Raw genomic sequence first — 22148 nt, 5'->3', positions numbered from 1 at the left:
CACATTTATTTTAAAAGTCAAAGCCGGAACTTAAATTCAGATAGGACTGCTGCTTGGGGTGTATTTTGAAGATGCACTTTATAAGGAAAGCGTGAATCAACGTCGATTCATATTATTATATATTTTTGTTGATAATTTGAGATAATTAATACATTATACTGATTTTGATTATTGTTCTCGGGAGGCACGGCATTTAGAGAATGCGTTTACCTTATTTGACAGCCAGTTCAATGCCAACAGGGTTTATGGTTGATGAATGACATTCACACAGAGCAGTCGACATTGCCCTGTCCATGTCAAGACTGTCTACAATATTTTCACTGGAATACGTTTGTAAGCCCGAAGCAGGTTGAAGATGCGACTTCGGAATGTCCTGGGAATAGGCATTGGGACGTTCAGTGTCCTGGTTGGGGGGGTAAGACTTACATTTCAGGGACAAACATGGTTAAAAGGCTGTAGACTGTTGGCTATTTGTCACTAGTCGCTACTGTTTTCTATGGATAATGTGTATTGCCCTGTGTTGGGTTGCGTAGGGTAAAGGTCTACTGAAGAATGGACCACAGACGTGCAGGTGGAGACTACAAGGAAGAAGACAGTACAGCTTTTTGCCAGGTATATGACATGTCCCATTCCCATATTAGACTGAACTTTGATGATCTCTCAGTGCTTTTGTAATACAACTTTGTACGTTTTTATTATATATCCTATAGATGATGTCAAATCCCCACGAGCTGTCGTCAATCCAGATATATCGAAGTAAGTGGTAAAACTAGCTCCAGCCTATGTTTATTACTACTCTATAGCCTACTTCATGGTCCTTGGTAGCCCCTTAATATCAGATGTAATACTCACTATTGTTTGTCCCCAGAATCCGGAACATTGGCATCATGGCACACATAGATGCAGGGAAGACCACCACCACAGAGAGAATGCTGTATTACTCTGGATACACCAGGGCTTTGGGAGGTGTGTAGGAGGGGATTGGGATAGACATGTGTAGGGGGATGAGCAGGTTGAGGTCAGTAATTTAATTTCAATTCCACGTCCTCTGTTAGCTTTTTCCTGCATTGTTTAACAGAGTCCCAAGCTAGCAACTCAATTTCTCTCTCTTTTCTTGTTTCCCAGATGTTGATGACGGGGACACTGTGACAGACTTCATGGTTCAGGAGAGGGAGCGGGGAATCACCATACAGTCTGCTGCAGTCACCTTCGACTGGAAAAAGCACAGGATCAACCTCATAGATACGCCAGGTACAGAGCCAGTCCCATTCAATAAATCGTGCAAAAACACAAACACGAATCCTATAGACAGGCAACCCTGGCACAAAATCAACCCATAGACCCTCCATAGTACAACACTGTGTGTGTGGGTGGGTGTTTCAGGACATGTTGACTTTACTCTGGAGGTGGAGCGAGCCCTGCGTGTGTTGGACGGGGCGGTGGCAGTGTTTGATGCGTCTGCTGGCGTTGAGGTGAGTCAAGCCCTGATACGATGCCATGTTCCCACCCTGTACTGAAATAGGCCTATGCATCTCTGTTTACCTGACTGTATTGTCTGTAAAAAAATAAATAAAATAAAAGACTATAATTGAACTGACCTAGAATCGAGGTGTTGATTGTATTGTAAGTGTGTGTGTTAGTGACTCGGTATGGCTGTGTGTTGTGTCTTGTGATATCACCAGGCTCAGACTCTGACAGTGTGGCGGCAGGCTGAGAAACATCATGTACCCTGTATCTGTTTCCTGAACAAGATGGACAAGCCTGGGGCCAGGTAAAACAACCAGCATCACATAGTGACTCCCTTCTGTTGTAACCAGACATATGCTTGCTTGCTGTTAGGATTTGGGACTACAGTGTTCATTTTGATAAAAAAATATATTATTTTTCCTATATAGTTTACACTTTTCCATTGAGAGCATAAAGAAGAAACTGAAAGCCAATCCTGTGCTCCTCCAGGTAGACAACATTCTCAATAGGCCGTCTATGTATTTTACATTGTTCAGCTTCCCTGCTGTGATAATGCCTCCATATCAAATGACATACATTACAGTATAAATGAGAAACAACTGGTTACACAGATTCCAATTGGCAGCGGGAAGAGCTTCACAGGATTGATTGACTTGATTACCAACCAGCAAATGACGTGGCGGGTGAAATCCAGAGCAGAGGATGGCCGTGTCTTTGAGACCAAATCTCTCAGCCAATCAGATGACCCGGAACTTCTTCAGGACGCTATGGAGGCCAGAGCAGCTCTGATAGAACAGGTACAGGAAATGACATCATCATGCCAACAGTCATCGAGTGCTTATTTTTATGCTATTGCTGATAGCTTAGATCGCTATAAAAACATAAGTATAGTAAAAACATGTGTAAATGCTATGTTTCAAAGTTGGCATTTGCATTTTTTCATACACAGGTTGCTGATCTGGATGATGAGTTTGCGGAGCTGTTACTTGGAGTTTACGGTGAAAATTTTGATGCGGTACCTCCTGCCAAAGTAAGCAATATTTATCTCAGGTAAAATATCAGTAGGACTGAGTTCTGCATGTGGTATTGTGTGTGTATCTGGTGTATTGTGTATTCTCCAGCTCCAGGAGGCAGTGCGGAGGGTGACTCTGGCACGTAAAGGAGTCCCTGTGCTCTGTGGGAGCTCTCTGAGGAACAAAGGTGTTCAGCCTCTCCTGGACGCCATCACAGCCTACCTCCCTGCCCCAAACGAGAGGCACCACGACCTAGTGTGAGTACATCCTCTACCCCTAACCAGAACTCCATCACAGCCTATCTCCTCGCCCCCAACAGGAGGCACCATGGTGTGAGTAACATTTATCCTTTACCTTGTAGAGTCAACAAAGTGTGTTATCCATAATAGCCCACTCAGCTCTAACCCCAATAGGACTTTTCTATAAAATTATTTTGTGGGATACCTAACCAAAATGTAATTCAATCTGATCCATATCATTGGGCTGAAGCCACTACTCTTCTCTACCACATATATCAGTCAGGGATTTATTCTTGAGTCAGACCCAGTTTGATTCAGCTTGGTCTATTCCCTTCACACAGGCGTTGGTACCAGGATGACCTGTGTGCCCTGGCCTTCAAGGTGGTGCATGACAAGCAGCGAGGTCCTCTGGTGTTTGTGAGGATCTACTCTGGGACCATGAAGCCCCAGTCTGCTGTCCTCAACATCAACAGGAACAACACGTACGTAGGTCCATCACATCCCACTACTACCCAATACCTGCTTACTGCTACAGCAGCTTGCTGAATGGGATTCAATTAATGCTCATCAATGAATTAACTCTGTATCTCTTAAGGTTTTGTTGCATTGGGTATAACTGAGTAGGAGCCCTCTAAAATGGTGAACCTTACAAATTCTCAGGCTGTTCCAATAAACTCAAGTACTGTTAGTTTTCTAATTACTGTGCTTGCCATTTTGAATTCCACTGGTCTCCACTGTAGAGAGAGGATGAGTCGGCTGCTGCTGCCATTTGCTGACCAGCATGTGGAGATACCTTCTCTGACTGCAGGAAACATTGCACTCTGTGTGGGCCTCAAGCAGGTAGGACTTCTTGAGAGACTACCTGTTTTTGATTTTTTTTTTACCTTTATTTAACTAGGCAAGTCAGTTAAGAACAAAGTCTTATTTACAATGACGGCCTAGGAACAGTGCTTTGTTCAGGAACTGCTTTGTTCAGGGGCAGAATGACAGATTTTTACCTTGTCAGCTCGGGGATTCAATCTAGCAACCTTCCGGTTACTAGTTCAACGCTCTAACCATTAGGCTACTTGCTGCCCCATAAATTGGAATTGAAACCACATCCATTCTCAGTAAAGAGTAATATGTTTTTGAAACTGAAACATTGTTTTGAATCTGTTGGGTGACAGTGGCTTGACAATTAAACCAAACACTTTAATTTCCAAGCAATCTTTCATTATGTTTACAAAAAATTCCTCTCTCTCTCAGACAGTGACAGGGGACACTATTGTGTCCTCCAAGGCCTCGGCAGTGGCTGCGGTCCGGCGGGCCCAGAACGAGAAGGAGGGGGAGAGGAAGAGGGGTGGAGAGCAGGCTAGTCTGGTGCTGGCTGGAGTGGAGGTCCCTGAGCCTGTCTTCTTCTGCTCCATAGAACCCCCCACTATGTCTAGACAGGCAGGTCAGTGTCCCTGCAGCCATTACTAAGCATGGGATCCCTGCTCAAATCCCCTCATAACGTGCACTGTTCTACAGGCTTGTTTGAGCCACCTGGCCTAAAACTCTTGTAACACTGTTATAACAACCTATGAATGTTATTATCCTCTGTTTTCTATTAGAGCTGGAGAATGCCCTGACCTGCCTCCAGAGAGAAGACCCTAGCCTGAAGGTCAGGGTAGATTCAGACTCTGGACAGGTAATACCACCTGTACAGGAGGAACATGTATGATTGATTAATTGCTTGGTTGAAAGTGATTGATTGAATGAATGTTAGCTAGCTAGCATATAATATTAGACTAATAAAATATGCAATATCTGTTTTAATGGTCTTTGTACCGTCTCCTTCGCCAGACCATTCTGTGTGGAATGGGAGAGCTGCACATTGAGATCCTCCATGATCGGATCAGGAGAGAGTACGGCATCGAGACCCACCTGGGACCTCTACAGGTGGCCTACAGGGAGACCATCCTCCAATCAATGGCCACCACAGGTATAGTATGCCAATCAGTACGGAGGTGGAAACCATATTTTCCAATCAGTGTAGATCGTACTGATTCTTCTTATTCTGATTCCTGCTTGTGTGTGTTTCAGACACGCTGGACCGTACAGTTGGGGAGAGGAGACACATGGTGACTGTGAGTGTGGCGGTCTGCCCCATCATGGACTCCTCCTCCTCCTCGCTCACTTCCTGTGAAATCACCTACGATGAGGAAGTGGAGGAGCAGCTGTCCCCTGATGTCAGGGACGCCGTGGAGAACGGCGTAAACAGCTCTTATCTCCAAGGTAACGACATCACAGATTATGGAAGAAGACCCCCATTTTCGATGAGTCTTGTACTGTTGTAGCCCCTATTCTGATACTCATTATGTTCTCACTCTCCCAGGTCCGTTGCTTGGTTACCCGGTCCAGGGCGTGTCCACTATGATCCAGAGTGTGAGCATGGAGCCGGGGACGTCTCTAGCTATGTTGTCTGCCTGCGTGTCCCGCTGTATGCTCAAGGTACATTAACACCTGCACATGATAGTGTTGTGTACACAATGTGAGATGATCTCTGCCTCTGTACTGTAGTCTTGTGATGGCTCTGTGAGTGTCGATAGAAGGAGAAAGGCATTAGAAATATGGGTTTCTTTACGCTGCTGCTACTCGCTCTATGCATCGTCTCTTTACCCCTACTTACATGTACATATTAACTCGACTAACCTGTACCATTACACCCTGTATATAGCCTCGTTATTGTTATTTTATTGTTACTCTTTTATTTTTGTATTTGTTATTTATTCAATATTTTCTTAACTCTTATTTTTCTTAATTGCACTGTTGGTTAAGGAATTTTAAGTAAGCATTTCACGGTAAGTTCTACACCTGTTGTATTTGGCGGATGTGACAAATAACATTTCATTTTATAGTAATACTACGCTAGTAACAGTGACCCTATTACTCATACTATTACTAATACTACGCTAGTAACAGTGACCTTATTACTCATACTATTACAAATACTACGCTAGTAACAGTGACCCCATTACTCATACTATTACTAATACTATTACTAATACTACGCTATTAAGTGACCCTATTACTCATACTATTACTAATACTACGCTAGTAAGTGACCCTATTACTCATACTATTACTAATACTACGCTAGTAAGTGACCCTATTACTCATACTATTACTAATACTACGCTAGTAACAGTGACCCTATTACTCATACTATTACTAATACTACGCTATTAACAGTGACCCTATTACTCATAATATTACTAATACTACGCTAGTAAGTGACCCTATTACTCATACTATTACTACGCTAGTAACAGTGACCCTATTACTCATACCATTACTAATACTACGCTATTAACAGTGACCCTATTACTCATACTATTACTAATACTACGCTAGTAAGTGACCCTATTACTCATACTATTACTAATACTACGCTAGTAAGTGACCCTATTACTCATACTATTACTAATACTACGCTAGTAAGTGACCCTATTACTCATACTATTACTAATACTACGCTATTAACAGTGACCCTATTACTCATACTATTACTAATACTACGCTAGTAACAGTGACCCTATTACTCATAATATTACTAATACTACGCTAGTAAGTGACCCTATTACTCATACTATTACTAATACTACGCTAGTAACAGTGACCCTATTACTCATACCATTACTAATACTACGCTATTAACAGTGACCCTATTACTCATACTATTACTAATACTACGCTAGTAACAGTGACCTCATTACTCATACTATTACTAATACTACGCTAGTAACAGTGACCCTATTACTCATACCATTACTAATACTACGCTAGTAACAGTGACCCTATTTCTCATATTATTACTTATACTACGCTAGTAACAGTGTTGTCTCTGTCCCCTGTAGGCTCTGAGGCAGGCGGGGGGGCAGGTGCTGGAGCCTGTGATGTCACTGGAGGTGACGGTGGGGGAGGAGCACCTGAGCTCTGTGCTGGGTGACCTGGCTCAGAGACGAGGGGCCATCCGGGACATCCAGAGTCGCCATGACAGCAAGGTGCTGCTTGCCACCGCACCCCTGGCTGAGATGATGGTAGGTTGGTTCAATGTTGCCGTGGAAACCTCCTGTAGTGACAGGGCAGACAACACCACCAAGATAGTATAAAAGTGCTTTTTTTAAAATTAGTTTCACTATTTCTGTTTTGTACATCTCCCGTCTTGTTACTACCGAATCAAGTCCAATGCTTGCGAATGACGCATCATGTTCAGCATATTCTAAATGCATCTAAATGCAAAAGTGACACTGCAGTATCCCTCCTTGGATCTAATCTTTCCTCCTCTGTTTCAGGGCTACTCCACCGCCCTGCGAACTCTGACCTCTGGCAACGCCACCTTCTCCCTCCAGCTGGACATCTATGAGGCCATGAACCCCCAACACCAGAATGCCCTGCTCAACAAGATGGCTGGCCTCGCCTGATGACATCACGCAGAGATGGAAGAGTAATTCTGCGAAATGTAAGCCAGCAGGAATGTCCATTTACAGTGCCTTCAGAAAGTATACATGTTGTTGTGCTGGACTGAATTCAAAATGGATTAAATATATTTTTTCTCTCACCCATCTACATACAATACACCATAATAACAAAGTGAAAACATGTTTTTAGAAATTTCAGCTAATTTATTGACAATTAAATACAGGAATACCAGGAGTACCTTTGGCAGCGTTTACAGCTGTGAGTCTCTTAAGAGCTTTCCACAGCTGGATTGTGCAACATTTGCTCATTATTCTTTTCAAAATTATTCAAGCTCTGTCAAATTGGTTGTTCATCATTGCTAGACAACCATTTTCAGGTCTTGCCGTAGATTTAAGTCAAACCCGTAACTCGGACACTCAGGAACATTCACTGTCTTCTTGGTAAGCAACTCCAGTGTAGATTTGGCCTTGTTTTTTTAGGTTATTGTCCTGCTGAAAGGTGAATTCATCTCCCAGTGTCTGCTGGAAAGCAGACGGAACCAAGTTTTCCTCTATGCTTGAAAAAAATGGACAATGGTACTCAGTATGTGTTGTATTGGATTTGCCTCAAACATAACACTTTGTATTCAGGACAAAAGTCAAAAGCCTTGCCACATTTTTTTGCAGTATTTCTTTAGTGAGGGTTTCTTAAAAAATATATACACTGCTCAAAAAAATAAAGGGAACACTTAAACAACACAATGTAACTCCAAGTCAATCACACTTCTGTGAAATCAAACTGTCCACTTAGGAAGCAACACTGATTGACAATAAATTGCACATGCTGTTGTGCAAATGGAATAGACAACAGGTGGAAATTATAGGCATTTAAGACATCCCCCAATAAAGGAGTGGTTCTGCAGGTGGTGACCAGACCACTTCTCAGTTCCTATGCTTCCTGGCTGATGTTTTGGTCACTTTTGAATGCTGGCGGTGCTTTCGCTCTAGTGGTAGCATGAGACGGAGTCTACAACCCACACAAGTGGCTCAGGTAGTGCAGCTCATCCAAGATGGCACATCAATGCAAGCTGTGGCAAGAAGGTTTGCTTTGTCTGTCAGCGTAGTGTCCAGAGCATGGAGGCGCTACCAGGAGACAGGCCAGTACATCAGGAGACGTGGAGGAGGCCGTAGGAGGGCAACAACCTAGCAGCAGGACCGCTACCTCCGCCTTTGTGCAAGGAGGAGCACTGCCAGAGCCCTGCAAAATCACCTCCAGCAGGCCACAAATGTGCATGTGTCTGCGCAAACGGTCAGAAACAGACTCCATGAGGGTGGTATGAGGGCCCGACGTCCACAGGTGGGGGTTGTGCATACAGCCCAACACCGTGCAGGACGTTTGGCATTTGCCAGAGAACACCAAGATTGGCAAATTCGCCACTGGCGCCCTGTGCTCTTCACAGATGAAAGCAGGTTCACACTGAGCACATGTGACAGACGTGACAGTCTGGAGACGCCGTGGAGAACGTTCTGCTGCCTGCAACATCCTCCAGCATGACCGGTTTGGCGGTGGGTCAGTCATGGTGTGGGGTGGCATTTCTTTGGGGTGCCGCACAGCCCTCCATGTGCTCGCCAGAGGTAGCCTGACTGCCATTAGGTACCGAGATGAGATCCTCAGACCCCTTACCACTAGCGTAGTATATGCTGGTGCGGTTGGCCCTGGGTTCCTCCTAATGCAAGACAATGCTAGACCTCATTTGGCTGGAGTGTGTCAGCAGTTCCTGCAAGAGGAAGGCATTGATGCTATGGACTGGCCCGCCCGTTCCCCAGACCTGAATCCAATTGAGCACATCTGGGACATCATGTCTCGCTCCATCCACCAACAGACTGCGCAGATTGCACCACAGACTGTCCAGGAGTTGGCGGATGCTTTAGTCCAGGTCTGGGAGGAGATCCCTCAGGAGACCATCCGCCACCTCATCAGGAACATGCCCAGGCGTTGTAGGGAGGTCATACAGGCACGTGGAGGCCACACACACTACTGAGCCTCATTTTGACTTGTTTTAAGGACGTTACATCAAAGTTGGATCAGCCTGTAGTGTGGTTTTCCACTTTAATTTTGAGTGTGAAACCAAATCCAGACCTCCATGGGTTGATACATTTAATTTCCATTGATAATTTGTGTGATTTTGTTGTCAGCACATTCAACTATGTAAAGAAAAAAAGTATTTAATAAGAATATTTCATTCATTCAGATCTAGGATGTTTTATTTTAGTGTTCCCTTTATTTTTTTGAGCAGTGTATAATGTGCACCCAGGGGGGGCCCCAGAACCGAGTTTGGGAAACCCTGCTTTAGTGCCTTGTTGCAAATGTTTCCTTCTTTTCACTTTTGTCAATTAGGTTAGTATTGTGGTTTAACTACAATGATGTTGAGCCATCCTCAGTTTTCTCCCATCAAACTCTTAACTGTTTTTATCACCGTTGGCCTTTATGGTGAAATGAGCGGTTTCCTTCTCCGGCAACCGAGATAGGAAGGACGCCTGTATCTTTGTGGTGACTGGGTGTATCGATAACTTCACCATGCTCAAAGGGATATTTGTCTGCTTTTGAAAAAATACATGCCCTACTTTGCAAGGCATTGGAAAACCTCCCTGGTCTTTGTGGTTAAATCTGTTTGAAATTCACTGCTTGACTGAGGAATTACAGATAATTGTATGTGTGGGGTATAGAGATGGGGTAGTCATTCAAAAACTGTTAAACAGGGGCTCCCGAGTAACTCAGTGCAAGAGGCGTCACTACAGTCCCTGGTTTAAATCCAGGCTGTATCACAGCCGGCCGCGATTGGGAGTCCCATAGTGTGGTGCACAATTCTCCCAGCATCATATGGGTTTGGCAGTCATTGTAAATAAGAATTTGTTCTTAACTGACTTGCCTACTTCAAGGTTAAATAAAAAACACTATTGCACACGGAGTCCATGCAACGTAAGAACATCTTTGCTCCTGAACTTTAGGCTTGCCATAACAAATGGGGTTGAATCAAGACATTTCATTTAAAAAAACATAATTCCACTTTGACAATATGGGCCAGTGACATTTTCAATGCAGGCTATGATAAAACAATGTGGAAAAAGTCTATGGGTATGAATCATTTCTGAAAGCACTGTAAATACTCCCGTGAGGGTGTTTGCTGTGCAAACATGAAAATCGGGTCAAGAACATGCATGTGGGCATTCAGTACTTCTGTTGAACATATTGTAGAAGTGGCGGTATCAGTCATTAAATGTATAGCAATTGTATAAAAGATGTGTTCCAATGTGTAATTTCCATGAATCGGTAAACTGCGTCGCACTTCGGGTGTCTATCACTGTAGTGTTTACACAGACAAACTTTGCAAAAGTTTCTTTTAATTCATAAACATTAATATAAAAAGGTGTTCCTACACACCAATCAATGTGTGACATTGCAATGAGGATTGTTTTGAAAAAAATTAAAAAGGCAGAATTTGGCTCATATCAGTGCATCAATGAAGACAATCAAGTTTGATTTGTGAGATTATTTCTCTCTCATTGTGGTTAACGCTGCTTCTCAGGTTGTAGCCCCACAGTGGCTGTCAGCTCATACCCCTTTGTACTCATGTGCACAGTAACCTGTAAACAGAGGCTCAGCTGGTATACCACGCCTAGTAGAGCAAGAGAAGACAGAAGGGGGGAAGAGAAAAGACAGGAAGAAAAGAGAGGGTGTTACCACATTGTACAGTCGTGGCCAAAAGCTTTGAGAATGACAAATGTACATTTTCAAAGTCTGCTGCCTCAGTTTGTATTTCCTCCAGAAATGTTATGAAGAGTGATCATATGAATTGCAATTAATTGCAAAGTCCCTCGTTGCCATGCAAATGAACTGAATCCCCCCCAAAAAACATTTCCACTGCATTTCAGCCCTGCCACAAAAGGACCAGCTGACATGTCAGTGATTCTCTCGTTAACACAAGTGTGAGTGTTGACGAGGACAAGGCTAGAGACCACTCTGTTATGCTGATTGAGATTGAATAACAGACGAAGCTTCAAAAGGAGGGTGGTGCTTGGAATCATTGTTCTTCCTCTGTCAACCATGGTTACCTTCAAGGAAACACGTGCCGTCATCATTGCGTTGCACAAAAAGGGCTTCACAGGCAAGGATATTGCTGCGAGCAAGATTGCACCTAAATCAACCATTTATCAGATCATCAAGAACTTCAAGGAGAGAGGTTGTTGTGATGAAGGCTTCAGGGCGCCCAAGAAAGTCCAGCAAGCGCCAGGACCATCTCCTAAAGTTGATTCAGCTGCGGGATCGGGGCACCACCAGTACAGAGCTTGCTCAGGAATGGCAGCAGGCAGGTGTGAGTACATCTGCACACATAGTGAGTCTTTTGGAGGATGGCCTGGTGTCAAGGGCAGCAAAGAAGCCACTTCTCTCCAGGAAAAACATCTGGGACAGACTGATATTCTGCAAAAGGTTAATTTCTCTGAATCCCTGAATGGGCTGCCATCAGTCAGGATGTGGCCCAGAAGTTAAATGACAGCATGCCGGGGCGGATTGCCGAGGTTTTGAAAAAGAAGGGTCAACACTGCAAATATTGACTCTCTGCATCAACTTCATGTAATTGCCAATAAAAGCCTTTGGACACTTATGAAATGCTTGTAATTATACTTCAGTATTCCATACTAACATCTGACAAAAATATCTAAAGACAATGAAGCAGCAAACTTTGTGGAAATTAATATTTGTGTCATTCTCAAAACTTTTCACCACAACTGTATACTTGAGTCAAGAGTTTTTTTGCCCCAATTCTTATAAGGGGGGCGCACCACATAATTAAATGGAACAGTACGTTTCTCTATGGGGGCGACTTACTGGACCATGCGACAGCGGTGCTGGATCAGACGACTATAAGCATCGTTTGTGTCTTTCACATCCTTGTCACTCCACAACCGCTCCCCCACAGCACTGGCACGGGGCCTGGGGATAGGAGAGAAACATCTTCACAGACTAATATTACAGACAGTGCAGTGTAAAATGGATGGAGAGGAAAGGTATCTTAAGATTTTTTTTTTTAAACATTTGGGTTTGTCTGCAGTGTACCAGAGTCTGGGGGTCAGGTTGGTAGCGTCCACGTATTCCCCCCACAGACAGGCCTCTCCGCCGACTACCAGCTTCTTCTGAGCATCTGTGCCTGGGTTCACAAGGTCAAATGTAATTCAGGGGTCAGGAGGCAATCACACGGAAAAGTTTCTGTATGCCCATTTCTGCATTTAATCTTTAAATGATGTGAATGGAGTTATTCATTCTACTACTTCAGTCAACAGGGTTGCACAGAAATAAAAACGCATGACCATCGGATCACAAGACAGAAGTGGATGGCTTTTGGCACGGAAGGCGTTTTCCCTGTTCAGGCTCAGAGCAGGTGGGTTGGACCTTAGCGGACTCGTATGACACAGGTCTATCAATTTAGAACAGCATGGTTAGGGCAAAGTCTTCCTTTATCACAAACAATAAAAGTCAATGTATTGGTCCTTGCTGCCCTAATGTAAATATACAGTGAGGTATCGCGCTAAGCGTCGCGACCAGTCGACGATAAATAACACAGCAAAGAGTAGTATTTTTTTCAGAAATAAAGCATCTGCCAAGTGTCCAGATAGACACACACACACCATTAAAGTCCTGTGGGTCTGCCTTGTAAGCGGCCTGCCAGTCTTGGCCGTAGGAGATGCGGTTCAGGTACCAGGGTGTGGAGAGCAGGGCCTGGTAGCCTGATGCTGTGACCCTTGCCATCTCAGCCTGGTACTGCTGCTGGTTGCCTTTCCACACGTGGATTAGCGTGTCTGCCTTCAGCTACATACAGTAGAGACACATCACATACTGTAGATACACATGCAACGTGTGATTGAGGAGTATCCTTAGTATTTAGGTGTAGTATTAGTACTACTAGTATTTTTTTTTTTTGGGGGGGGGGTGAAGAAACTTAAAAAGAAAGAAAGAATATGCCACAGGAGAGCCCTCCATGGATAAGCGTGCCTCTGGGTACATTCAAGACGCAAAACAACGTTGTAGAGAAGTGACAAATTGAAGCTGTCCCCTTGCAAGATGCTTCCAGTGAGGTGGTTTTCAACACATGGGTGTCTCTCTTTTCATGGTGGGGCATCACAAAACAAATGGAGTAAAGTTGTGAAGTTGGCTGGATTTATAAGGTTTCACGTCAACTTCTTGCTTACAATGTTCAACATGTTACAGTGTTGCTGATCTTGAATGTACCCCGAAATAAGAGCAGCGCTGTGAAGCCATGAATCATGTACGCCAAGTGAACATGCAAGAGTTGTCAGGGCTAGTATCTGGAAAGCCAAACGCGCTGCAGCAAGCAACAATGATCAAATCAAGAAGTTCAATGTCCCAGTACAAACCACAAACAAGACAGCCATAGGCCTCAACCTAGACCAGAACCAAAATGAATACCAAGCAAAGGCAATGCACAGCCCTAACTGGTTTACCCAACAACCTCCATCTTTACCATGAACCAAAGCTGGATACAAAAAATGTGTATGTCAGGTTTACCGTGCTGGTCTAAAACACACACACAAAAAAAACTTCCAACAAGAACCATGTCTCTATACACTACGACTTTGGTCCAGAGAGCAGATGTTTCAATATGATACAGCGGTGAAATATTCAAGTGCAGACCTGTTGAATGAAGTCATTCAAATTTGAAAGGACAATTTTTGCATTTTCAACCGTGGCAATGTTAGTCCAAAACTCAAGAGCTATTCCAGATCTCCTAGAACCCGGTCCTCTTTTTTTAAACATTAAAGATTACTTTATTTTTATTTTTATTAGGATCCCCATTAGCTGACGCCATAACGTCAGCTAATCTTACTGGGGTCCAACAAAAGGGAGGTGTCTGATGAAGATAACTGACCATTGAAGCTGAGTGGCTCGACCTTGTAGTACTTCTGCCAGTCCTGTCCGTAGCTAATGTAATCTAGGTACCAGGGGGCGGAGAGGATGGTGGTGAAGCCCGCCTCCGTCACCTTCTGAAGCTCCTCTTCAAACTTGTTCCCCATCCACACATGCACTACTGTGTTTGACTTCAGCTGCAAGTATTACACTGATATGTTACTCAGAAAGCATGTTTATTATTTGCGGCTGTGGTGGTCAGACATTGGTTTGAAATCATTTATTCTAATACTTTGAGCGCTAGCTTGAGTCTGCCTGGAGTGCCAGATGGGCGGGATTTGCAGTTCTGGGACTTTTCTATTGGTTTATTAAGCCAGGCAAGCTCAAACAGGCACAGATAAATACTTTTTTTTCAGTATTTGAAACACAGGTCTGGTGGTGGTTAGGAGAGAGAGATATAGATATAGATATATATATATATATATATATACACACATATACACACACAGGAGCCAAGCCATGAAGCCACATGCACTACTACGTATGTAAATACCAGGTAAGAAGTGAATAAGGTACAGTTAAAGTCAGAAGATTACATACACCTTAGCCAAATACATTTAAACTCTGTTTTTCACAATACCTGACATTTAATCCTAGTACAAATGCCCATCTTAGGTCAGTTAGGATCACCACTTTATTTTAAGAATGTGAAATGTCAGAATAATAGTAGAGAGAATGATTTCTTTCTTTCATCACATTCCCAGTGGGTCAGACGTTTACATTTACTCAATTAGTATTTGGTAGCATTGCCTTTAAATTGTTTAGCTTCCCACAATAAGTTGGCTGAATTTTGGCCCATTCTTCCTGACAGAGTTGGTGTAACTGAGCCAGGTTTGTAGGCCTCCTTGCTCGCACACGCCTTTTCAGTTCTGCCCACAAATGTTCTATAGGATTGAGGTCAGGGCTTTGATGGGCCACTCCAATACCTTGACTTTGTGGCAAAATGGCTTAAGGACAACAACTTTGGAAGTATGCTTGGGGTCATTGTCCATTTGGAAGACCCATTTACAACCAAGCTTTAAATTCCTGACTCATGTCTTGAGATGTTGCTTCAATATATCCACATAATTTTACTTCTTCATGATGCCATCTATTTTATGAAGTGCACCAGTCCCTCCTGCAGCAAAGAACCCCCACAACATGATGCTGCCACCCCCGTGCTTCCCGGTTGGGATGGTGTTCTTCGGCTTGCAAGCCTCCCCCTTTTTCCTCCAAACATAACAATGGTCATTATGGCCAAACAGCATTTTTTTTTCTTCATCAGACCAGAGGACATTTCTCCAAAAAGTATGATATTTGTCCCCATGTAAAGTGGCAAACCGTAGTCTGGCTTTTTTGTGGTGGTTTTGGAGCAGTGGCTTCTTCCTTGCTGAGCGGACTTTCAGGTAATGTCGATATAGGACTCATTTTACTGTGGATATAGATACTTTTGTACCGGTTTCCTCCAGCATCTTCACAAGGTCCTTTGTTGTTGTTCTGGGATTGATTTGTACCAAAGTGCGTTCATCTCTATGAGACAGAACGCATCTCCTTCCAGAGCGTTATGACAGCTGCATGGTCCCATGGTGTTTATACTTGCATACTATTGTTTGTACAGATGAACGTGGTACCTTCAGGCGTGGAAATTGCTCCCAAGGATGAACCAGACTTGTGGAGGTCTACAATTTTTTTTCCTGAGGTCTTGGCTGATTTCTTTTGATTTTCCCAGAATGTCAAGCAAAAAGGCACTGAGTTTGAAGGTAGGCCTTGAAATACAATTGACTCAAATGATGTCAATTAGCCTATCAGAAGCTTCTAAAGCCATGACATCATTTTCCAAGCTGTTTAAAAGGCACAGCCAATTTAGTTTGTAAAATTCTGACCCACTGGAATTGTGATAGTGAATAAGAGAAATAAATCTGTCTTTAAACAATTGTTGGAAAAATTACTTGTGTCATGCCCAAAGTAGGATGTCCTAACCGACTTGCCAAAACTATAGTGTGTTAACAAGAAATTTGTGGAGTGGTTGAAAAACGAGTTTAAATGTATGTAACCTTCCGACTTCAACGATAACTGAAGATATTTTGATCATAGAACTATTAGAATTTCACTTCAGAAAATGAGTCGGATTTCTAAATATCAGAGAGGCTGCTTTTCCCTCTGCCTGTGCTAATAAATGCTGCTGCTCCGTTACCTTAACTCCATTGTCAATCACCTCCTGCCAGATCATGTAGCCCTTGTTGGTAGTGGTGACAATATCCAAGAGCCTATCATGTGACAGAAAATAACCACATGATAATATGAATAATTCATCTTTGGACAATAGAGTGGGACATTTTTTAGAATATGCGGAAGTTAGTGGGTTTTTTATTTTAGGTTGGCCGAATTACTTATCATTTGCTTCACTTTAAGGCCATGTCTAACTGAAGCCACACACCTCTGAATGTAGAAAGACTCCAGCTTGCTGTAGTCCGTCCCAAAGCCTTGCTGCGCCATGAACTTCTGGATGTCTGGGTTGGACTTCCTGTGGATCACAGAGGCAGAAAGTAGTGTTTTTATTGATGTGCTTGATGTTGGCGGAGACAGCCTACAGTACCGTTTTCATTTCCATTGACTGTCAAACAAGCCAGAGTCACATGGCTGTTGACAATTGTGGTCATATACTGTACCTTTGTAGTGGATAAGGAGTCTGTGGGTCAGTTGGTGCTGAATATTTAGACTTTGATTAAGTAACGTTTGAAATAAATATCTGCTAGGGTCTACTAGCAATGACTTATGTGGTTGTTTCTCCCTGCTCAACATAGTTGTTATATGCACCGATTGCCAGTCACCCTGGATAAAAGTGTCTGCTAAATTACGAATATAAAATGTCCTTATAAGCCTCTCACCAGCAGCTGAAGTCAACCTCGTCTCCTCCTAGATGGATATAGGCATCAGGGAACACTGTGCTGACCTCCTTGAAGAACATGGCCATGAAGTCATAGGTGGTGTTGAGGATAGGGTTGACCGGTCCAAACGAGCCAGAGGGGCTGGCTCCAGAATAACAGGGGGTCAGTAGGTCCTTCTGGCCTGGAAAGGGGGCATGAGAGAGGAGCAGATAAAACCAATGCAATATCAGGTAGCTGCATATTTCATTTCAATTCATACAAAAACATTATGCAAATGTGCATGCCTAAAAGGACAAAAGACTACCCTGACCCCCTAGAAATGAACCCCTTGATACAGCCAGAGGACTTACATCTGAAATAACCCCTAAGTGACCCCACACTCACCTTTGCCCCATGACTGAGTGTGTCCAGGGGTGTCAAACTCAGAGACGACACGAATGCCCCTGAGGCGAGCAAACTCAATGATCATCTTCACGTCAGAGGGCGTGTACACATGCGTGTACGGGTGGTATGCTCCCTGCAGAAAAAACGATACATCAAAACAAAAGCTGTCATACACAAAAGGGAATCATTATATACATATGGATATGCATTGAGTAGTTTATACCTTTACACTAGCCCTTACACATTTACAACTTTGAAATGACTGATTTGTTGTAAGCAATACAGTGATAGATCCACCAAGACCACAAGGCTTGTGACACTCCCACCATATACTTTTCAGCATTACATTTTTTGCCGTATGACCTTTGCCCATCTGGTCTTTTCAGGTGTGTGAAAGCTGTAGGTATAGCAGCTTAAATGGGACCAGGCTATTGATAACAACGTCTGCCTACCCACTCACCTGCTGGCTCAGCTGTGGGAAGGTACGGCTCATGTAGGGGAAGGAGGGGTCATCTACTATGTGCCAGTGGAACACATTGAATTTGTTCCACGCCATTGCTTCCTGTGTGTGGGTAAGGGGAGAATGAGGTTGATGATGACATTATGTTATGTAATGTTATGCCATTAATATACAAATTAATTTAACCATAACAACAACAAAGTGAACTGAAATCGCATGTATCGTCCTCTAACCAGATTGGCTAAGATGACTTTGATGGGCAGGAAGTGACGAGAGCTGTCCAATAAGAGGCCTCGATGTGTAAACCGTGGAAAGTCCTGGATCTCTGTCCTATTGATGCTTTTCTGTGAAAATAAAACAAAGAAATTGAAAATGATCCATTAAAAAAAATAGAAGTACCATTGAAATATTTCTACAATTTAATCAATTTGATTAATACTTCTGAGGCAAAAACCACAATGTGGAATTGAAAATAGCTTGCTAAGTTGCTGGGAACTGAATTGCCAAATGCGTTGATGCATTAGAATGACTTGGAATAGAGCTACTGTAAACCAGTAAGGTAGGCTACTTCCTCCATCATGTGACTTGTGTTCAGGCATGAGCGAGGCCTCCTTGTTTAACAAACTCTATTCATATGGCATTCATGTCAACTTACTGCTCCATATTCATCCTCATACACCAACTGGCTAAAAGTCTCCAGACCTGGTAATAAAAAGTGAGACACATGGACAATGATTAATCAACAGAATCACAGAACAACCACAACAGGATTGTAAACACATGCTTTACAACACACTGTAAACAGCTTGGATATGTATATAGTCTCAAATCTAATCAAAGTTTATTGTAATCTGCACAGGATACAGTGTAGTGCTGTACACAGTACAATGAAATGCTAACTTGCAAGCTTTCCTCTCAGTACGTAGGTATGAATTACAACATTTCCTGTAGCTTTCAAGGTCAAGACACAAGATGCTATGCAACGCAACCACAGAAGTTGCACAAGCGTTATGAAAACAAGTGAAACATTATAACAATATAGGTATGTAAATAGAGGAAGGCCTCACACTAAACATAGCAAAAAAGTATGTGTGTATAGCATAAAAGCCATGACCCCTACCTCTCAGCGCGCCCCACACCTTAGGTGCTTTCAGCACAGCAACAGGAGAGTCCACCGAGAGTTTGTCTGTGGACAGGCAGCAGAAAGAAGACTGTCAATCCTATGGTTTTATCTGATAATGCCCACTGATTTAAATTGCATGCATATGTCACTGTTACCCATCTAGGTAAGTGGATGTTTCTTCTTTGATGAGTAAGTAAATGCATGTTAGTTTCTCTTTTTTAGTCTGGGGCCTTAAGACACAGCTAAGACCAAACTTGCACGTGTACTAGTGGTGTGCATTCATGAAACAGTAGCTAAGTGTCTTAACAACAAAGATCTGGTGGTCTTATGCCTACTGACCTATTATCTTCCAAGACATTCTAGGTAATCTTTCTCTGTCTACTGGGGGATAATACCTTCCTAAACACTGATGTAGGATGACGAGACCTGGGCCTCAATCCCACTGGGAAGGCCCCTCGACTATACTTGTGAAGACTCTGCTATTTGTATTTACCCTGCTAGAGTCCCAACCTTGCAAACTTGGGTCTGAATTCAGAGGAAAAGCGCTGATCTCGGAGCAGGTCTCCCTGTACATATAATCCTATTCATTATGATCTAAAAGGGAAATCTGATCCTATATCCGAGATGCTTTGTGAATACGGTACCTGGCTTAGAGCACCAACAAGGAAGACAAACATCATGCCAGGGCACTCACATGACTCGTCAGATGTCACACTTGGGTAGTTGTCACACTCAGAGTCAGCTGATGTGATCCACACCTGTAACTCAGACACAGAGGCAAATGCCTTCTTTTTGTTTTGCCCTTGCATTCTGGAAATTGGGAATATGTATTCGTCATACCTGCAGGACAAGGAAGGAAGAACAAACCAGTTCACGTGACTGTATGTGAAAAAAACGGGGAATTTCTGTGCATATAACACATTCAACAGTTATAGCTCTATTCAGCACACAACGTTTTTCAGAAGTAGGCTTTCACTTAAGTTGTATTTTAATACAATTTAACTCAAACGTGAATGATTTCAAATTTAACAGAGCCAACGCCAAACAAACATTTACATTACAGTGTCTTTGAAAATAATCACATATTACCTTCGATATGCATTTTGAAGAAGGCTGCAGCTCGCACCGGAAGACGATTCTTTCGCGTCAACTATCTGGAAACTAACACCGCTGAGTTTGAATGCTACCGTTGACATTTGGACTTTCTGAGGCAACGGCCAGAGAGATCCATATTGAGAATCGCCCAGGGTAGGTTCCTCGACATCTTTATAACCATAATCTTGCGTTGCCCGGCAGACAACAACAGCAAGTAATAATGCTGTAAACTTCAGCGTCGCGATCATGATGTACAACTACTGTATTGCCAACTACCAGTCAGCTGACAACTGGCGAGACAGTGGGGGTGTTTTGGTAATATAGCCTGGAGAGGGCGGGGCTTAAAATCAACGCGGAAATGTTAACTAACAAATCAGAACATTGCATTTAAAAAAATAAATTATTGAGCAAAAACCGTAAAACAATATATAATGTGATGTATTCGTGAACGCATAGTGTACTTGTTTGTTAAATTCATATATGCATAAAACAATTTATTCTGGTTATTCCTGAGAGTTAAAAATGTCCTCAGTCAGATACCGAGGCTATTTATTGTAAATACTTACTAACTAATGTCGAGAATATCTGCAGAAACACACCACACCATGATTAGATATGTTAATTTTCATAATTATTCTCACCAGATGTACCGAAGACTTATTGCCACAGAAATAAATTAGGGAACAATAAGCAAATGGACAAAATACATAAGAAGCAGGTTGAAAGGTAATCTTATGACAGTTCTTATGGTCACATATTACCGGCTGCCTAAACAAACGAATGCTCGATGTTCAGCTATAAAGACTGTTGACTCCTTGCTCTTTGAACTTTGCAGGCTCAACCCTCAAGCGTGAATTTTGTCCAGCAAGTGGCGTTGTTGTCATTTAAATAAGTGATTCACAAAATCATTGGTGATGATGAAGTTTCAAAGTTGTTTCCGTATCATTTAGGTTTTCATTCTTCATCGATATCTCTTCATTCAAAGACTCAATCATGGACACTCTTAATGACAGTTGTGGCTGCTTTGCGTGATGTATAAGTGTCTACCTTCTTGCCCTTTGTGCTGTTGTCTGTGCACAATGATTTTTGTGCCATGTTTTGTGCTGCTACCATGTTGTCATGTGTTGCTGCCTTGCTATGTTGTTGTCTTAGGTCTCTCTTTATGTAGTGGTGTGTTGTCTCTCTTGTCATGATGTGTGTTTGGTCCTATACTTATATCTAATATATATTTTTTAATCCCAGCCCCTGTCCCCCAGGAGGCCTTTTACCTTTTGGTAGGCCATCATTGTAAATAAGAATTTGTTCTTAACTGACTTGCCTAGTTAAATAAAAAATTAAAATAAATAAAATCTCCACATTTCACAATTTCTAACTTGATTTGGGAGAATTTGATCAGACAAGATCTTTCTACAGTTAAGCTTTTTAAATGTTGTCAATGTTGCATGCCAAGTAATGTACAGTATATACATCTAAATCATATTGTGCTGTGGTGTCTGTACAATTTCACAAATATGAACTAATTTATGCTGTAAGACCCAGGCATGCAAAATGTATATTCCACTTAAGGTAGCTGTCCAGTGTTTCAAGATTTCTATGAAATATGATCTATAACTATTTACAATATGAGTGAAATGGTTTTCCTTCCCCAAAAATGTAATTATTCTAAAAGAGCCAATGCTAAACAAACATTATTTACAATGAACAATTCTGATATATTTCATATTTTCAATGATATGTACGATATTTAACTGTCTTAAACTTCTATTTTGTGTGTCTACGATATTGAAGTGTATCAACATTTTGCAACATCTTGCAATATAATATGTTTGGAATATTACATTACTCCTGGATGTGTAACAGTATAATTTTAGACCGTCCCCTCGCCCATACCCGGGCGCGAACTAGGGACCTTCTGCACACATCAACAACTGACACCCACGAAGCATCGTTACCCATCGCTCCACAAAAGCCGCGGCCCTTGCAGAGCAAGGGGAACTACTACTTCAAGGTCTCAGAGCAAGTGACGTCACTGATTGAAACGCTATTTAGCGCCCACGCTAACTAAGCTAGCCGTTTCACATCCGTTACACTCACCCA

At 42.6% G+C, this 22148-nt stretch overlaps 2 protein-coding genes across 6 annotated transcripts; one reads left to right on the top strand and one right to left on the bottom strand.

Moving 5' to 3' along the window:
- Positions 1 to 51: 51 nt before the first annotated feature.
- gfm2 (GTP dependent ribosome recycling factor mitochondrial 2) lies at positions 52 to 12612 on the top strand. 3 transcript variants are annotated; one of them, XM_021590552.2, is made up of 21 exons: positions 52 to 415; positions 534 to 612; positions 711 to 756; positions 869 to 966; positions 1126 to 1251; positions 1384 to 1472; positions 1683 to 1771; positions 1896 to 1956; positions 2079 to 2264; positions 2417 to 2497; positions 2589 to 2737; positions 3061 to 3201; positions 3460 to 3559; positions 3965 to 4154; positions 4312 to 4388; positions 4544 to 4682; positions 4784 to 4975; positions 5076 to 5191; positions 6598 to 6780; positions 7036 to 7202; positions 12474 to 12612. In XM_021590552.2, the coding sequence occupies exons 1-20, from the start codon at positions 356 to 358 to the stop codon at positions 7162 to 7164; spliced, it is 2331 nt and encodes a 776-aa protein (XP_021446227.2). In that variant the 5' UTR covers positions 52 to 355; the 3' UTR covers positions 7165 to 7202; positions 12474 to 12612. The 3 variants fall into 3 exon arrangements, with proteins under 3 accessions (XP_021446227.2, XP_036823339.1, XP_036823337.1); XM_036967444.1 differs by lacking the exon at positions 12474 to 12612 and adding an exon at positions 7642 to 7873; XM_036967442.1 differs by lacking the exon at positions 12474 to 12612 and having other exon boundaries at positions 7036 to 7516.
- Positions 10523 to 20399, bottom strand: LOC110509581 (beta-hexosaminidase subunit beta). Of its 3 annotated transcripts, none has more exons than XM_021590555.2 (14): positions 20046 to 20399; positions 19651 to 19796; positions 18954 to 19019; positions 18489 to 18535; positions 18067 to 18177; positions 17834 to 17935; positions 17374 to 17506; positions 16990 to 17170; positions 16539 to 16625; positions 16296 to 16368; positions 14085 to 14259; positions 12257 to 12347; positions 12029 to 12133; positions 10523 to 10817 (listed from the first exon to the last, which is right to left on the bottom strand). In XM_021590555.2, the coding sequence occupies exons 1-14, from the start codon at positions 20297 to 20299 to the stop codon at positions 10754 to 10756; spliced, it is 1635 nt and encodes a 544-aa protein (XP_021446230.2). In that variant the 5' UTR covers positions 20300 to 20399; the 3' UTR covers positions 10523 to 10753. The 3 variants fall into 3 exon arrangements, with proteins under 3 accessions (XP_021446230.2, XP_021446229.2, XP_021446231.2); XM_021590554.2 differs by lacking the exon at positions 14085 to 14259 and adding an exon at positions 12826 to 13006; XM_021590556.2 differs by lacking the exons at positions 10523 to 10817; positions 12029 to 12133; positions 12257 to 12347; positions 14085 to 14259 and adding exons at positions 12367 to 12614; positions 12826 to 13006.
- Positions 20400 to 22148: the final 1749 nt, after the last annotated feature.

Source organism: Oncorhynchus mykiss, chromosome Y (assembly GCF_013265735.2).
Source record: "Oncorhynchus mykiss isolate Arlee chromosome Y, USDA_OmykA_1.1, whole genome shotgun sequence".
Taxonomy (NCBI): domain Eukaryota; kingdom Metazoa; phylum Chordata; class Actinopteri; order Salmoniformes; family Salmonidae; genus Oncorhynchus; species Oncorhynchus mykiss.
Note: the sequence above shows the minus strand (reverse complement) of the source record. Positions and strands in the feature narration are given on the sequence as shown.

What these genes read in the sequence shown, in the direction of transcription:
- gfm2 (XM_021590552.2), top strand. Translation starts at nt 356, where the DNA reads ATGCGACTTCGGAATGTCCTGGGAATAGGCATTGGGACGTTCAGTGTC. An exon ending in ACAGTACAGCTTTTTGCCAG is followed by an intron (nt 613 to 710) that starts GTATATGACATG and finishes TATATCCTATAG; the next exon opens with ATGATGTCAAATCCCCACGA. An exon ending in ATGCGGTACCTCCTGCCAAA is followed by an intron (nt 2,498 to 2,588) that starts GTAAGCAATATT and finishes TGTATTCTCCAG; the next exon opens with CTCCAGGAGGCAGTGCGGAG.
- LOC110509581 (XM_021590554.2), bottom strand. Translation starts at nt 20,299, where the DNA reads ATGATCGCGACGCTGAAGTTTACAGCATTATTACTTGCTGTTGTTGTC. An exon ending in AAGTCATCTTAGCCAATCTG is followed by an intron (nt 17,936 to 18,066) that starts GTTAGAGGACGA and finishes ACCCACACACAG; the next exon opens with GAAGCAATGGCGTGGAACAA. An exon ending in AGACCCACAGGACTTTAATG is followed by an intron (nt 12,348 to 12,825) that starts GTGTGTGTGTGT and finishes TTGTGAACCCAG; the next exon opens with GCACAGATGCTCAGAAGAAG.